This window comes from Hippoglossus hippoglossus, chromosome 1 (genome assembly GCF_009819705.1).
Source record: "Hippoglossus hippoglossus isolate fHipHip1 chromosome 1, fHipHip1.pri, whole genome shotgun sequence".
NCBI classification, from domain to species: domain Eukaryota; kingdom Metazoa; phylum Chordata; class Actinopteri; order Pleuronectiformes; family Pleuronectidae; genus Hippoglossus; species Hippoglossus hippoglossus.
This window is the reverse complement of record NC_047151.1, coordinates 20,988,553-21,005,603: the sequence shown is the minus strand read 5'-3', so window position 1 is coordinate 21,005,603 and position 17,051 is coordinate 20,988,553. Positions and strand designations below refer to the sequence as shown.

At 41.9% G+C, this 17,051-nt stretch overlaps 1 protein-coding gene across 13 annotated transcripts in view; it reads left to right on the top strand.

Moving 5' to 3' along the window:
* The window catches only part of gab1 (GRB2-associated binding protein 1), a 50,560-nt gene that overhangs the window by 30,386 nt on the left and 3,123 nt on the right, over window positions 1-17,051 (top strand). For 5 of the 13 annotated variants that reach the window (XM_034592042.1, XM_034592053.1, XM_034592051.1 and 2 more), the window contains 10 exons: window positions 2,966-3,094; window positions 3,373-3,538; window positions 6,189-6,414; window positions 6,606-6,698; window positions 7,674-8,359; window positions 10,270-10,364; window positions 10,892-11,192; window positions 13,786-13,878; window positions 15,516-15,609; window positions 16,302-16,425. In XM_034592042.1, coding sequence (XP_034447933.1) covers window positions 2,966-3,094; window positions 3,373-3,538; window positions 6,189-6,414; window positions 6,606-6,698; window positions 7,674-8,359; window positions 10,270-10,364; window positions 10,892-11,192; window positions 13,786-13,878; window positions 15,516-15,609; window positions 16,302-16,425 — 2,007 coding nt within the window. The remainder of the gene's footprint in view (window positions 1-2,965; window positions 3,095-3,372; window positions 3,539-6,188; window positions 6,415-6,605; window positions 6,699-7,673; window positions 8,360-10,269; window positions 10,365-10,891; window positions 11,193-13,785; window positions 13,879-15,515; window positions 15,610-16,301; window positions 16,426-17,051) is intronic. The other 8 variants (XR_004614606.1, XM_034592045.1, XM_034592044.1 and 5 more) reach the window with 7 other exon arrangements.

Genomic DNA, 17,051 nt, shown 5'->3' with positions numbered 1-17,051 from the left:
CAGCAGGTGCAGAATCTCTTGTGGAATCGCAAACCACTGCTTAAAAATGAGATTAAGGTTTGTTTAAATGAAAGATATATATATACGGTATACCTTGTCTGTTCACATTCTGTGCCCTCCTTTAAGGGGAATTTTCTGATGTGTATAGAATAATTCAATAATAATCTAAGAATCACTCTACTTTGCTGCTGGATATTGCATTCAGAAAGCTGAGAACCAACAGAACCGACCATCTTATCTGATCTAAGGTCATTGCTTGTGTGTTTGTGTGTGTGTTTGTGAACTGCTTGTAGTTCAGTGACCAAGATGTTTGGTCATGCATGTTAAGTCAAGTCATGTCAATAATATTAGCATACAGCATAAACAAACACTTTTACTACTGACATTTTAATAAAATTCATTAAATGAATAATTTACTACTTATAATGGCATAGTCTGGATCCTTTCATTGACTTGTTTGTATCCTGCATAGTCAAACAAAGACTTTTGTGTTTGGTAAATGAAGTGAGAGATATGTTTACTTCTCAAACCCTGTGTGGTATTCTTTTACATCTTTTAGGTTTCAATGTAAATGTGCATCTTTTATACATTACATCCATATTTATTTTGTCTGTTTGTCTATTTGCTATATTTATTGTTTCTTGGAGGCATAATACATGATGCTTGCTTCCCTTTTGCATAATTAATGTGATTATTATACAGTGTTTTTCAAACAGTATTCATACAGCGGTGTCAGGGCATCAGTTTTGGGAAGTGCTGTTCAGTTTTTGATTGTGCAGACACTGCTCACAGCCACATGTGTTTTCAATGTGTTTGTGATTACTGCATATATTGCCTTGGTCTGCTCGGTCATGATGACTTGATGAAACTCGACAAAAACATAACATTACATTCATTGGCCACGATCAGCATTTTGTGGTTCTCTTTTTGGCTGCATGTTTTTGGACATGCACACGTTGCGTTACTCATTTTCTTTTAACTGTAAGTGACCTGTTGTCTTCTGAATTTCCAAAGGAGCTCATCTCCATGACTATTGAGCCGTTCTGTTAAACAGGTCTCACTTTCCTCTGTCTTGAGTGTACACAACACACAGTTGTCAACACTCACCCTGGGCGGGCCTGGCCTTGCTGTAACCCAAGCTCGTGGTCCTTCTGTTCCCCACAGGGTAACTTGACCCAGGATTGCTTTGTCATGTGCCAGAGAGAGAGAGAGAGAGAGAGAGGTCCCCTCTCCTCTCCACACCCACTGTCTTTATCCAGCCAGCACAGACACATCAGTGTTGTCTCTGCTCATTCACTTCAGCCTTTACGGTTAAATTTGGTATTTAAGCGGCTCATTTGGACTGATGTGGGAGTGATTATATAATGCAGGCCTTTTGAACCACACCGTGTGAAACATGTGCTGCATGTGTGTGTGCATAGTTCGAGGTGTGACTGATGTTTTGATCCTTTTTGTAGGAAACTCTGTGTGTTATCAAATACTTCGGTGCTTTTGTCCTTGTAGTTTTTTGTATGTATGTCTGTGGGTGCAGTCTAAAATCCAGGGCCTTGCAGGGCTGCTTGTTTCTTCATCCTGTTTTCGGAGGAAAAGGTCTGATGCTCTTCACGCTGTCTCGGTCCGGGACCTGGCCCACTAACAAAGGACACCCTGTGGATTGAAAAACAGCTAAGGGATAAAAAACAAAAAAGCTCCAAGCCCACAGCATTGTTAATACATTCAAACCCTATTCCCAAAACAACAACAGCAAAGCTTTAGTTTGCATTCCTCTCACTCTGTTGGTATGCTGACCGATCCATCTGATCTCTGAAGCGGTTGTTTGTTCACTGGGTCTCATCTATCATTTCAAACAGCACTTGGAAAGTTTCTGCTCTTTGGCCGATCATCTTATTTTGCTGTTCGTGTTTTTTAGTGCGACACTCTCTGGTTGTTGAAACTTGTACAAAGTGTCCTGACACAGTTGCCCTTGCTTGGGCAACAGGAGGAAGTGAAACACTTTTGGATAAATATCCTTACCTCACCACAACATCTAGTGATCTCTCAGACAAGTCATGCTCTTATTTTGTGGAGGCCTTATATTGAGCCATGACTCAGGAAAATCAAAACTCTGTGACCTCCTTAAGCCGTATTTAAATAAGTCAGTGTTAGATAAGTTCTCTAAAATAAAACTACAAACATCATAATACGAGCAGGGGTACAGTGTCAGTGTGCTGCTAAAATTATTTGGCTTCTGGTTTTGTATTTATTTTGAAGGCCTCTCCCCTCTCACTGACCTTTTTATCTTTGAAACAGCAACTCCATATGACAACCATGCATGATATGTAAACAGGTTTTGAAGCAATATTCTTTAAGTAAACAGTGACACAGGGCGACGTTTGGGACATTTCGTAAGTGTGGTCTCAATAATCCATTACTGATTTATTAAATTATCCCAGATAAGAAGAGCATTGAGTGGTCTCATCTTTCTCTTTAATACTTTTAATGTACTGTCACTTAAGGATTTTATTACTAAACTGTCCTTTATTTATGTACACTGAGTGGAAGTCATACATTTTATATGCTTATGTTGCTTTTATCTGTCTGCTATGCCTGACTTTAAACAGCCATGTCTTCTTCTCACTGGCAACAAATCCCATTTAACAGAAATGACCTAATTGCCTGTTTCTCCTTATAGATTTAGTTATTCACTCCATTCTGGGTGCTAAACCAAACTATGTGGCTTTTGTTCTGGTTATCCCAGGCACATATTTCTGGTTGCAGGCCTTTTCCCCTCTGGCCCCCATTATTCTTCAGTGCGGGCAGTGCAGCTGGTGGAGAATGCACACACACAGAAACCAGCTACGCTAGGACACATTGGCTAAACTAGAAAAATAAAGCATTTGGCCAGCCTGTGGTCAGTTGGGAATGGAGCAGTCATTGTGAGAACACCCATGTGACCTTTGCCCCCATTTCTGTGCTCACCCTGCAGGCATGGAAGAAGCGGTGGTTTGTACTTCGCAGTGGCCGTCTGACCGGCGACCCAGACGTGTTGGAGTACTACAAGAATGACCATGCCAAGAAGCCCATCCGCGTGATTGATCTCAACTTGTGCGAGCAGGTATGGTTCGTCATTACAACCAGCCTCCAAAGTGAAGGGCTCAGCTCCACATATACAATTGATAATTCGTAAGAAAGTCCAGTAGAAGCAGCCTTTTTTTTGTTTATAAATACATAAAAGCCACATTTCAAAAAACCTGCCAGGTCTTCAAAGAATACTCGCTACAAATGCTGTATTTTTAACTTGCTCTGAGGTTTTTGAGATGCAACTTTTACACTCAGGGAGCTTTCATTGTTTGGCTGTAAATAGAAGCTAACCCCTGTCGGTTGATCCCTCAGGTGGATGCTGGGCTGTCGTTCAAAAAGAAGGACTTGGAGCACAGCTTCATATTCGACATCAAGACCATCGACCGTGTCTTCTACCTGGTGGCTGACACCGAAGACGAGATGAATAAGTGGGTTTGCTGCATCTGCGACATCTGTGGTTTTAACCCAACCGATGACGGTAAGAATCGGCTTTAGAAAGTCAGACGCACCTCAGTATTGAACGTTCCTTTTGCATCTAGCCACTGTGACAGCTATGTGTAGTGTTTCAAAAGCCAAACTTAATTCACAGACAACCAGAAATAATTTAGTAGTTTTAAATCAGGCTGATTTCTCATCACCAGCAGTGATCACATATTTAGTTAGGATTAAACTAAAACAATATTAGCTCGCTGGCTCACCACTGTACATTTGACTGGTCTCCCTTTTGACTGTTGTGCCTCTCATATCTACCTTCCTTCTCTTTGAAAGAGTTAGATGAAGCAGCAAAATGTGCCAGGAAGGCCACTATTCAGCATATTTCTCAGCCAAGGTCTAATGGTCCATGTGTTGATCCATGTGTTGTGTCGAAGCTCATGTTACTCCAGTTCCTAGCACTGGATAGTCAAAGAACTGTGTGCCTGTAGGCCTCACTGCCTCTCTCCTCCGTTCTTTCCCTCTTGTCTCTCGTCTCCCTCTCCGTCTTTGAGCCATCTCAGTTCTGGTCCTCTTTCTCCCTCTTGTCATCTAAATGTGTAAGCATTTTAGTGTGACAACAATTGGCTTAGAAGTTGCACTAATTCACCGTCTGGCATATCACGACACCGAGATTATTTTAGATGAAGAATGTACTTTTTAAACCTGGCAAATGAGACACCAATTATTCTGCTTGAAGGTCGTTCTCTCACGGTATTGTGACAATGCCTCCGCCTCACAAACGCAGCTCGTGTTGCAGGGCAACTCTGATAGTAACACTCGTGGCACTTCTGCTACAGAATATTTGAAAATAGCTGATAAAGCCCTGATGTAAAACAAATAGTGTGGTTATTCAAGGAGAAACTATGTCTAAAGACAAACATCTCTGCAGATAGGCTTCCTCGCAGTTCCTCTAACAAAAGAATGTCCTTGGCTTTCCCTTTCGTGGCCACTTACGCTTCTCTGCATGTGAGACCCAGCTCCCACTCTTCTGTTGTGTGCGGCCACGCTACACTGCAGATATTAGAGGAAAGAACATTAGGTGGGCTTGGATTCGAAGGCTCAGAGAGAGTGTAGGAGGTATATATAAATGTGCGTATGAGCAGAGGGGATTTCCCCTTTTCCTGTATGAATCAGCTTTTAACCTTTAACCAAGAAATGGAGGGAAAAGGGAAGACGATAACAGAGGAGAGAGGAGCAAACGATGCATATATGGGACCCTGTGCTGGATAAAAGCACAACAGTTAAAGAGTGGGAGGAGAACTGTGAAAAGGGAGAAAGATATTTCACTAGGCATAGATATGTTTCACTCGGCATACGCACCGGCCATCTTTGGTCTGACTGCAGTGCAACAGTTGGGCCGAGCAGCAGCAGAAGGGTTTGGAAAGGACTCTGATATCTGGTGTGACCAAGCAGAGACCTTGAGGAAACGCTGTCTGAGAAAGAGTGTGTGGGTTTCGAAGGCAAACGCAGTATTCAGACTGTTAACTAATAAGAGAAGTTTTGAGTGCAAAGAATGATGAAAGTACTTCATCATGATGTTGTTTTTGTGTAAACTCAGAGTTTGCCAGGTGCAAGTGTTGTTTAGGGAATTTTGTCACACATGCATCAGAACCTTCACCTCAAGCCAGACTGTTTAAAGGTTTTTATTTCTCTCAGGAAATCTGCCTCAGTGAGGTTAGAGGTTGTTGTGGCTTCATGGATCAGCTGAAATGGGAAACCCTGTGTTATAGCTGCCGACTCACTGCTTTGATTGAGGGGTTGAATTAAATAAACAGAATATGGGGAGCTGTTCCAGAGAGAAATCGGAGATCTGTCAAGTAGCTGCTTCATCAGTGTGTAACTACACACTCCAGCGACCCAATTTCGGACATTACAGAGATGTAAAGTTGATGGAGTGTCAATCAGAAATGCTGCCACTGACTGCAGACATTGGGTTGCTAGGAAACAGCTTGGGTCTGGGTTTACTCTCAGTGTTTTCACCATTTTGTTTGCTTGTTTGTTTGTTTACTTTCATTCTTTAATATCAACTGCACTGTCTCTCTGGCCTTGGGCAAATAGAAGTAGCAGAACCTCACTTGTTTGGACTCAGGGTTCAGGAGTCATATGTAACTAACACATTGGAATAGTAGAATTAAAAAAGGTGGGATGTGTTCATAACCTTACACCACAATATAATTAAGATCAACAGAAAGGTAGTAAATCTAAGAAGTCTAAAAAAGAAGAAGGTTCCAGTAAAGATAGTCCTCTGGATTTAATGAAATATATTTAATTGAAGTCCAGCTGAAACTGATGAGTTTCCATACAGTTGTTGATTATCTAACTTCAACTTCACGTAAAGTGAATGGCTGGCTGATGATAATCAAATATGTGCTTTGCGTGGCCCTGATTTGTTACTACGACACAGTGTGTGGAGTGTGTCTAATCCTGATCAGTCATTCACTGATGTGTGCTGAGCGCAGTCTGACAGATTCTAATATTGTCTCATTATTTATGATCAATTCAGTTAATACATTATAATTTAAACAATGTCCTCAATCATTTTTTTTTTGCCAAATCGCACTATACACTCCCATTCCTGATATTCAAAAGAAGAAAACACTAAACAGTCAATTTAGTGTGAGGTAATCATGTGCCTTCTTGTGTCTGTTCTCCAGAAGCTGCAAAAGCTGCTCACCAGTCAGCCATCGGAGGCCTGGTAGTGGACACGCCCCCACATCCATCATTGGGTCACATTGTCGGTCAAGCAGCTATACTGACCAACGTGCCGCCTCCTTACCAGCCGGTCAGTGTGCGGCACCTGGACTCTCAGTCCAGTTCAGAGGAGCCTCAGGATTATCTGTGGCTCGTCAACTGTGAGAGTAAAAAGCCTGAACCCAACAGGTGAGTGTGTGTTTCTGTATATAACCCTACATAATGCATATTTTATGTATAATTCTCCACATTCATTTTGCTGCAATGCTCTTCTGTGATATAAGCTTCTCTCTGTACATTTTTTCAGCCCATTTGTTCTCGTTGTGCGTTTCATCTGTACTGCCACTCTTGTCCTTGTCTCTGCTGTGTGGTGTGTGTAGCTCAGTGCTGCTTCACTCTCCATTGGAGGGAGACCAGGAGTATTTGCTCCTGGAGGAGTGTGAGAGCAAGACTCTTCCTCCACAGGCTAGTCTGTGAGTGGTCAGCCGTCCAGCTGGAACTGCTTGCTTGTGTGCTGTGCTACATGTGTTTATATAAAAAGATCACTTCATACGCTCTACTATTGACTTACATGGATTTAGCAGATGATTATTAGTGATCATTTGATAAGAGGGGTTTCAATCTTTAGCTACCAGCTACTACTTTCCATTTTACTTTTACATTACTTACAGTATCCTTGTATTGATTCTGCCACTGCCTGCATGTCCAGAAATGACCTAACTGCCAATGACTCGTCCACTTTACCCAAAAAGAGTTGCTTGTTTGTGAAGAAATGCCAAAGATCATTGATAAGAAATGTCTGAATGTCCCTTTAGACGATTAACGATGGCTTGCAAACAGAGCCGTGAAGTTTGACCATGACTGTGTGAATATCTGAACTTCTCTACGTCTTCATTGTAAAGTGCATTAACTCTGCTTCGGATGCGCCTGGCGTCCACACTACTCCTGTCGCTCTGTTTTAGTCTGAAACAGAGATGTATGGAAACAGTGACGTAGACACCCACAGCCACTGGGTGACTGGGTGATTTCGGTCACAATGTAGCCTTCGCTGATCTGTCAGGTTCTTATCACATAACCCTTTTCTGGAAGAAAACAAACTGCAACATGGATAATTAATTACAAGCGTTGCTGACCCTGTTGTCTTTGCTAACAGTTGTTGTGCCGTTAAATTCAGCATTTTACTCCTTGCATGCATAGGAGACAAGCTAATAGTTTGAACAATCTGACAATTCCCGCGTACACTGGCAAACACGTGTGCATGCCCAGTTTATGTGAGTGGTCACATGATAAGCGTTTACAGGTGTGTTAGTATGAACAGGGATTCAAACTGATACAGAGCTAAAACGGACAGAGATTGTTATAGTTTGAAACGCAGTTGTATGGATTTAGCCTAAATCATCATGTTTCTTGTGGATATTTGATTCTCTGGTCTCTATGTTTTCTTTCAGAGCCCATGCTGAGTGTTCCAAGTCTACCTCTTCAGAGACAGACCTGAATGACAACCTCCCCTCTCACCGCACGCCTACGTCCTCCACCTCCTCATCTAAACACACCTCGCACAACGGCTTCTTTCCCCAGCACCCGGCCCCTGCCTCCACCTCTCCCATCTACGACTCTCCCCCATCACGCGGTGCCTCGCTCTCGACCGACGCCGGCCTTTACCACCTCCCTCGCAGCTACTCGCAAGACAACGTTGTGCTCCCTAAGTCAGCCTCCTCGCCTCCAGCCCACCCAGACGGCGGGGATGCCTCGGAGCTTTACGTCTTCAACACACCTTCGAGGAAGCCCTCGATGGAGTCACAGTTGCGCAACCTTTCCATTAGTTATGATATTCCACCCACACCTGGTGCAAACTGTACCTACCAGGTGCCCCGCACGTTGTCAGTGTCGACAGGTGTTGGAGGCTCAGAGGGTGGGGGAGATGTAGTCCCCCCTCCAAGACCACCCAAGCCTTCGCTCAGTTCCATCTCAGGACCCCCACCACCCCCTGCTGAGCGCTCACCCACGGACACCTACTGTGTGCCCCGCTCAGCCTCAGAGACTGATGGGAACTACTGTGTGCCTACTAGCGCTGGGAATAAGACCTTACGCAGCAACACTATTGGCACTGTGGACAGTTCACGCCTCCGCAAAGGTTTGTGTCGGTAGAGATTTTTTTTGGGAGTAGAAATCTCATTTGCTTTGGAAAACTATGACAAAAAAATATATGCTTGATTATCCTCCAATATAACAATCGTACAATCACACAGCCGCTTTCCTCTCTAAAGTCTTGACCTTATTTGTGCAGCGATATTTTTCATCTACACTATCAACTGCCCTGTGAGGCTTTTGCAGAGCTGACTAGTCGGCGTTCACCCTTTTCATTTTCTTTTGATGGATGATACGAGATCACCGGAGCTCTTGGCATGTTTTCTTCCAGCTGCAATCCTGGTTTTCACCTTTGGTCTTCTGTTTTGTTCACAATCTATTCAAATTGTCAAAAGCTTATCAGATCTTAACACAGAGCTGACAGTTTTAAGCAGATGCCTTCAGGGTCTGATGATAAAGGAAACTTGGTGATGGTTTGTGCAGCATTTCTGGTCATGTGTACACAATACTAAGATTTAACATTTAAAAGCAAGCAAGATGGGTTATCTTCATAAGTCTTCACTTGCCACAGATAGCTTTAGTAGCAGTAGTTGGTTTATCAGTAGTGCTTTTATTGTTGTGAGACATGTTCACAAGTCGATATTGAATAACAGCGATGTCTCTCCAGCATCTTCACCTCCACTATGTTTTTATTTACTTTTTATTCTTCTTCAGAAGGATGCTTGCGATGCCACATTTGCTTTTTTACACTGAACCATACAAACTGGCATTTTGTGTTTTTTTTTTTAGAACACATGCCCAACAAGCCATGTTCTGGAATCAGGGGCATAATGTGTAACACAACAGCATCGGTTGTGTCCCTCTATGCCGGCTTGTTTACGCAGATGTTCTGGTTCTGTGACCTCCTCCACTGTCAGCTTAAAGGTGGAACAATGTACCTCCATTCTGTTTTTGCACTTTTTATACAGAATTACGAGACGTACAACATTCCCACCTTGACCAGGCTGTGTTAAAGGGGCCCAGGAGAGGAGTATGAATATCAGTCATATCCAAACTTGAGAAGATCTAGATTGAAGATTGATTACTTTTATCACAGCAGTTGTTTAAAATTAGAAAGTAATAAAGTTAACCCTAAATAGCACAAATCTTAAATCAATGCATAATACATAAAATAGTATGTTCCTCCATTAGCTTTCCCTCTTGTGGTGACAAATGTCATTACAGAAAAATCTGTGGCAAGATGATTGCAAGTCTCTGGTGAAACTCAGTTCTCAGTCTTACCTGTGCTCAACACTTATAAAAGCTTTTAAACTAGCAACCATTGCACACATAGTGAATATCTAAGGTTCACCTGATGCTGAGTTGTTTGATTTCACGCTGAATGGAGTTAAGGCTGCGTTGAATATTCCTCTGAACATGACACTGGGTGGAAGGATTGATCTCCACTCTGCATGTTGATGACCAGGGTGTCCAGAGGTGTTAGAGGAACCTCGATTAAAATTCCCTGTGAAGCGTAGGTTCACTTCATTTCATCTGATCCATTTGAAGCATATTTGTGTGGATTTGTTGTTGTTTGGAAGAGGACATGTCTCAGTAATTATTCCCCGTCATGGTCTCACCCACTCAGTCTTCCTCAGCCGACACTTACATTTGCCGTACACATGCTCTTTCTAGCGCTGCTGTGGTTCTTGAGGCTGTAAGTGAAATGCATTAGTGACTGCATCAGTGTATAATGAGTTCCAAAAACACCAGTAATGTACCTGACATTAGAGCCCTTCACTCTGTGCCACTAAAAAAAATGACTCTTTGTCATGATACAACATATTTTACCTCGAAATGAAGGCATCATGCTAAGTGATAAAATAATGAAAACTATCATTACCACTGTTCTTCCCATTAACTTCCAGTATATTGCAATAATGTGCATATGTGGTAATATGATGCGTTTCTTTGCAGATTTTGGATCCCAGGACTGCTACGACATTCCTCGATCATTCCCCTCCGAAAAAAGCTGCTCGTTTGATTTCAATGAAAGCTTCAACAGCTACTTCGTAAGTGATAAGCTCATAATACTGTTGATCTCTGCTCTGCTTTTAACAAGGTGGCTGACACCTTAAAGGGGAACCTTTCCTGTGTTGTGCACAGCAATACCTTTTTTTGGCAATACCCTATTTTCATTTCTACGGCTGCATTTTTTATCCTTGCTCCATCAATTCATTGTTGATAGTAGAAACATCCAGGATGATGGACCAGAGTCAGCAGTTTTTATACTGAAATTTACTGAATACTGAAGTTTTTATACTTTTTGTCCTGCTGCTTGAAATCGACAAAGACTAAAGAAAACTTAAAACCTGAGTTCAATCAGCTGCTCTGAGGATTGTTTCAGTTTACTTGTTGGATTTTGTTGATCCTGTATGTTCAGCAGAATACAAAATCCCGCTAAGTCTTACTTGAGCTGGTAGCCTGTTGTTTTTAAACACTCTGTTCTTGCCCATCCACACTACAATACAGCCTTTGAAATTGGAAAGCTGTGTCTTATTTTGTTCACGATCGCGTGTTTTTGCTTTGTCCCCCTCAGAAAAACAAAGGAATGATGCCAGTGGGCAGCCAGTCCACAGAAGAGGTCGACCAGAACTACGTACCCATGAGTGCCAACTCGCCGTCACATCATCACTCGGGCAGTTTGTCAGAGCCAACGCACGAACCCAACTATGTGCCCATGACTCCGAGCACCATGGAGTTCTCCTCTCTGGGAAAGCAGGTGCCCCCGCCCGCACACATGGGGTTTCGCTCAAGTCCCAAGACCCCCCCTCGCAGGCCGATACTCATCGACTGCCAGCCCCCTCCTGTGGACCGAAATCTCAAACCTGATCGCAAAGGTGAGGGGATAGTAGGTGTGTGTGTGCATGTGTAGCTGCGACTTGGTCTGTTAATATTCTGTGGATTTCTCACGTCGGTGCTGTGGGTTTAAAGTGCGCTGACGTCTGTTCCTGCTCTTAACTTGTTTCACTCTGCTCAGTGTTCACTAATGCAACTACATGCTCCGTCTACACTCAGCTGCTTTTGTCATACTGCTGGCTCATGGTCATAAAGCCATCATTTCTCACCATTCTCAAAGCAATCTCTTTCTTTATCATCATTCATCGGGAAAGGATTCTCTCTCATTTTGTCTCCCTCGGTTCGTCTGGCGTTTTAAATACCACCATCCTCCTCCGGGTCATTCCTTGACCGCCGCCTTTCACCTCTTGATGAATAAGTTTGCTGCCCGCTACATCTTTTTATATCTAACACAGTTCACCCCTTGTCAAAAGCACTTTTGTCACGAGCTCAAGAGGCCCTGTCGACCATTTTGGAGGGGGCCGGTCCCTGTGCCATGGAGTGACTGAAGCCCGGAGTGGTCACCTCCATCCCCTTTGTTCCCGCCGTCTGAATGGAGCTCTTTGATGAAAGACCTAATAGCAAAGGGGAATTACAATCTGGGCAGATTGAAAGGCTGAGTAATGGGCAGTAAGAGAAAGAGTTGAAGAATGGTTTAGGAGACACAGAGTCGTCCCATAGGCAAAACCTTATGCCCTTATTTGGGGCTGTTTTTGTCTCTGAGGAAATTGGACATTTTATGGAGTTTTAAATTTCTCACTGGGGAATCCTCCCATGCACGACATACCGTTTTCTTCAGTGGCTTTTTTTCAGTGAACTCCAAATTTGGCATGCATCATCGCTGGACTATCATGTCTTAAAGATTTATAAAAAGATTTTTATTACTCCAAATCGTCAACCAGTCCAAGGGAATTGCTCATGTTTCATTTATAGAGACATAACTAGGAATATTCAGTACTTATAAAACCTTCATGTACCCTCACAGTCTAGAAAACGTGCGATTACACCACAATAGAATATTTATAACCCTTGAATTCTGCATGTTGAATACTTTGTGGTATATATGCACTGTTACTACATAAACTCAGGTTGAGCAGCGTCATGTCTGATCAACCTCTAAATACTAGAACTATTGGAACCATAAATGAGAGAGAAGTCCCTGTATTTCAGATTTACAACTACTGGTCTTGATCCACTAGATGTTGAATAGACGTTTGTTTTCCATCATATCCAGAAAGGTATGACCGTTAAAAACATATTGCCAGTATTTATATTTGTAGTTTTAGCTTTTCTCACCATTTCTCACTTCGTCTTTTTCTTCATATTTTTGTTCCGTTTCACTTTTCTTAGTTAACTTTAAATTCAAATTTAACACTATTCACCACAGCATCTTATTTGACAGACTTGACGATATTTGTTTTAGGAGAACTCGCAGAATCTGTGGTCAGCTCTAAGTACAGGTGTGAATACACGCAAATGCATCCTGATATCCGATTACTAAAACTACATTCCGAGGTGGTCTGGGACACGTGACCACATACTTACTGCTGTGTGAAAACAAATGTGTCCTGGGCCACATATGAAGGACCACCTACTCAGCTGACGTCCCCCTGACCTGCTATTTATTATATCATATTATATATATAAAAATGATATATTTTTACAGTTTAGATTCATCTCTCAGTACCGTTGCCCCGGGTACAAAATGTTGTTCGCATGGGAGCTTGGATTTTGGATTTAAGATTGCAGCTAAATTTTATATTTGAAATGACACATAGACCAATGTCTGTAATGAATTCAGAATATGAACAGAAATCTTAATAGCTGACGTCACTGAATGCGGTGAGTAAGATAATCAGACTGAAACTGAAGATAAATAACCTGGAATGTTATGAGTATGGATAAGTATGTTTTAGAAATAAGTCAACGATCACATGCTCCACAGATTTATTCCTGGATCATTTCTTTATCCACCATGAGCCATGCAAAACTCATCTGTACTCTGGATTAATTCCACCCACTATCAACTGTATTCATCCTTTGTGCACTTCTTTCTCTGCTCATCTTTGCCGTGTGCTGTGAAGGCTTTGACATCTGTGGTCAAGGCCAGTCAGCGGCTCGTCGACAGCTTTCGTTTTATTTCATTAACACCATTTGTGATAAATTAACTCTCTCACTCAGAGATTGTGGCACATTTTGTTCTGATCCGTGTGTTAATGTAAAAGAAGCCACGTGCCTCGTCAGTGAGTTTCTCTGTTCTGCAGATTTGTTTTTGCTCTTCTCAACATGACATGATTTCTACGTGTACTCTCCCAGTGCTTATACACTGCTCATCGTGCATGCACAGCTGTGATGTCAGTCTTTGTGTGGGAAGCCGTGGTGCATGGATTGAGGTGCATGTTGGGTAGTGTGGGTCTGCTGTTGTCATGACAATCCTCCTCTTGATAACTGTGCTGCACAAACAGGTGATTGGGTGAACGCGAGGGTGTCCGTGAAGTCTCGTCTTTTGCTTTGCATGGCAGAGCAGTTCTTAGGCAGGCTTAAACTGTTGTGATCACCAAAAGAAAGTATAATAAGTCTTCTTTCACCAATCAGGTCAGAGTCCTAAAATAATAAGAGCAAAAGGTGTTGGTTTAGAGCGAACCGACTCTCAAACCGTAGGTGAATTCCCAAGGGGACGACGCAAGGGTAGGTAACCCACACTGATCTGCCGTTGTGTATCTGAAAACTTTCCATTCTTTGATGTGATCTGTCCAAACTCTACTTCATCTCGACTCTTTGCATGTTGTAAATTGTGTTCTGTGGGGTTTCTCTTGTTTCTCAGGCCTGTTGATTCTGTAAGAGATTAACTGTGTGCACACCAGAATCCGCTAAAACACATGTTCATATTTACTGTCTGTGAAGAGCACATTCATCCAGAGGTTTTAAAATATTTAATCAACAGTTGGGAAGTTTTCACACCATAGTTGGATTGCTCTGGTCACATAAATTTGAGCATTTTCCCCCCTGGTTTGATTTCTTTTCAGGTTAATCAAATATGCACAAAAAATTGCTCTGCCTATTGGCCAAATGTGTCTGAGGCGGTAGCAGGAAGGTAAAAAGTAAATAATAAGTTACCTTATTCCTTGTTGCTTGTCAAAAGATGCTTTTCCAGGAATCTTTTGCTCAGGAACTGAAGTTTTCCTTCAGCCTATTGTTTTGTTTTTCGACAGCGGTTTAAAGACCCGGGATCATAAGTCAAATTAGTCCTCTGACATGTCAAAAAGCATCATACATCTTTTTTTGTTAGTGACTATACAACAGTGGCACCTTGGGTCCTTCTCTAGTTAGCTGCTACCACCACTATACAGGCAGCATCCTCACAGTCCAGAATGTAAAGCACACCTAGCTACTTAAGCTCACGCTTCCATAGTCCACCTGACTCCTGGGTCGGATCGAGGTTCATTCACATTCCCACAGAGGGAGAAGTCAAACCAGACTGTGATTTAACTGGACCAGAAACTGCAAAAAACTGCAGGTGTGAAAACTCCCTAATAAAAGCAGGGGTACCATGGTGTGCACTTCATGCATGTTGGATTGCACTTGTCACAGTAAACAAGCTCATGAACAGCTGCAACATACCTTAAAAACATAACTTTGAGTAATACTTTATTTAAATATCCCCTCATCCAAGTACAATAAGTTACTAACATTTCTCTTCCCAAACAGTTCTTGTTTTGTCTTTTTTTGGTTTGCAGTTTAACATGTTGTGCTTCCAAAATACACATTGAGATGAAACAGCCACACAAACACTCACATAGACTCTGGGAAGTAGCAGATAGCTCCTCAGGAAGAAATGTAACAGTGACATCATCTAATTATAGAGACACAAATAATCCACTCTCCTGCTGGTTTGCATACAGCAGGTACTTTGGGCAACAGACATTTTTGCAGGGATAAAAATGCGAGTGTGCTCTTTAATCTTATTTATGGGTTTATTCATTTATTTGAAGCAATAAATAATAAAATTAGAAAGAGTTGTACTACAACAACAGGTTATTGTATAATTTGTAACATTTTCAGCCATTTCATTATAAAATGTTTTTTTAAGATAAAAGTGGAAAACAAAGAGCCACATTTGTGCTGTACATGTAAATTCATCATGTGATCATTTGTTTTTAGTTTTTAATAACTATGATATACAACACTAAAGCACACACAGGTATAATAACTCCACATTAAATCCAACATTTCTGCTGTTGAACCTTTCCACCCTTATATTCTGCACATGTACATGAAGTATGTGTCTTTAGCAGTGGATGACTGGTATGTGTACCTTGATTCAGGAAAACCCGCTCCACTGGAGATCAAACCGCTGCCAGAGTGGGAGGAGCCCTGTACGCCTGTCCGCTCGCCTGTCACACGCTCATTCGCTCGAGAGTAAGTATCGAGATATTTTTGTGCAGAATTTTTCGTAAATTTTCCATTTTTCTAACTACTAAGGGCATGTTCACACTGTTCTCTGCTTCCCCATGAGCCTTGTCTGTGTTTTTAGTTTGACATCCAGTGGGGATGCTGTGGAACATCTTGTGGAAGAGTGTTGAGCTTCTCAAAAGTTGAGAAAACTTTTTAGAGAAACACAAAATGTGGGACAATGAAAATAAATGGCTGCTGTTCATCTCCTGGTGATTAAAGCCGGTGATGTTTTTATGGAAACTGTGTGTGTGTTGTAATACCTGCTCCTTATGTTACCAGCATAAAAAGCAGTTGTAGATTTCTTCCACTTTCTTTAGGATCATGTCTTTTGGTGTGAACATGCCTTTTTTTTAATAGTGGATACAATTAACTGAAGAAGTAGGCACTAACCCTTCATGCATTACTGTAGCCACTCTGTGACCTAAGTAGCACTGTTCCTACAAACAGGCCTGGGATCTGCCTCAGGGCTACATTACACTGACTTCAGTTTGTTGTCTTATCTGGGATGAGGTCTATTTCTGTGCTTAGTGCTGCAGGAACTCTCTCGGCTGCAGTGGTTTATCGCTGTGGCTGTTATGTCTTGTATTATGTTTTCTACTCACAAGAGACTGCATATGCCTGGAAGTCGGTGTGTAAACATTGTGAATGCTGCTCAGTCTCTCTAGGTTTCCAATGCCAGCGAGACCCCCGTCAGTGCATAGCACGGCCTCCAGCACTGACTCCGAGGAGTGTGAAGAGAATTATGTAGCCATGGTCCCTAATATGTCCACAGACGAACCAGTATGTAACACATAACTATCCTCTGATATAAGAAGTTGCATGATTACTTTTTTCTTTACTTCTCAAATCACAGAAAAGGCTACAGAAATAATTGTGATATTGTGAATGTCTCATTTGCCTTTATTGTGATATCAGGTATTTTTTTGCAGTTGTCCCTAATTAATACGAAATATACAGATGCGCCACAAATATATTTGAGATTTGGCAGGAGGTAGATAAATGTTCTCAGGGTTGAACATAGAAAATCTTAATCTCCAGTCCTTGCTCCTCTCCCTGAGCTGTACATTAACCTGGAGTAAATACTGGTCGCTGCAGACGGACTCCTCGACAATTTAACTCTCTTTCTTTGCAGCTTCTTCTTCTCCTGCTGCTCAGTTTTCCTTATCCTCTTATTTTATATTCCTTTGCTTTTAAGGTTTTTTATAAAGAATGCTTGTTTTTGTTAAATCAGTTCCCTTACTGTAAGTCAAAAGACCCTGTTTTGTTATTTGGGGGTGGTGGATAAAATGGAATCAAGTTGAAGTGTTTTGTAGTCATTCAGTATTTGACTACTACAGCATTTTTAATTCTAAAGAATAACACTGGCGACATTAGTTTACACTGATGTGATGACGTTGCTGTCAACA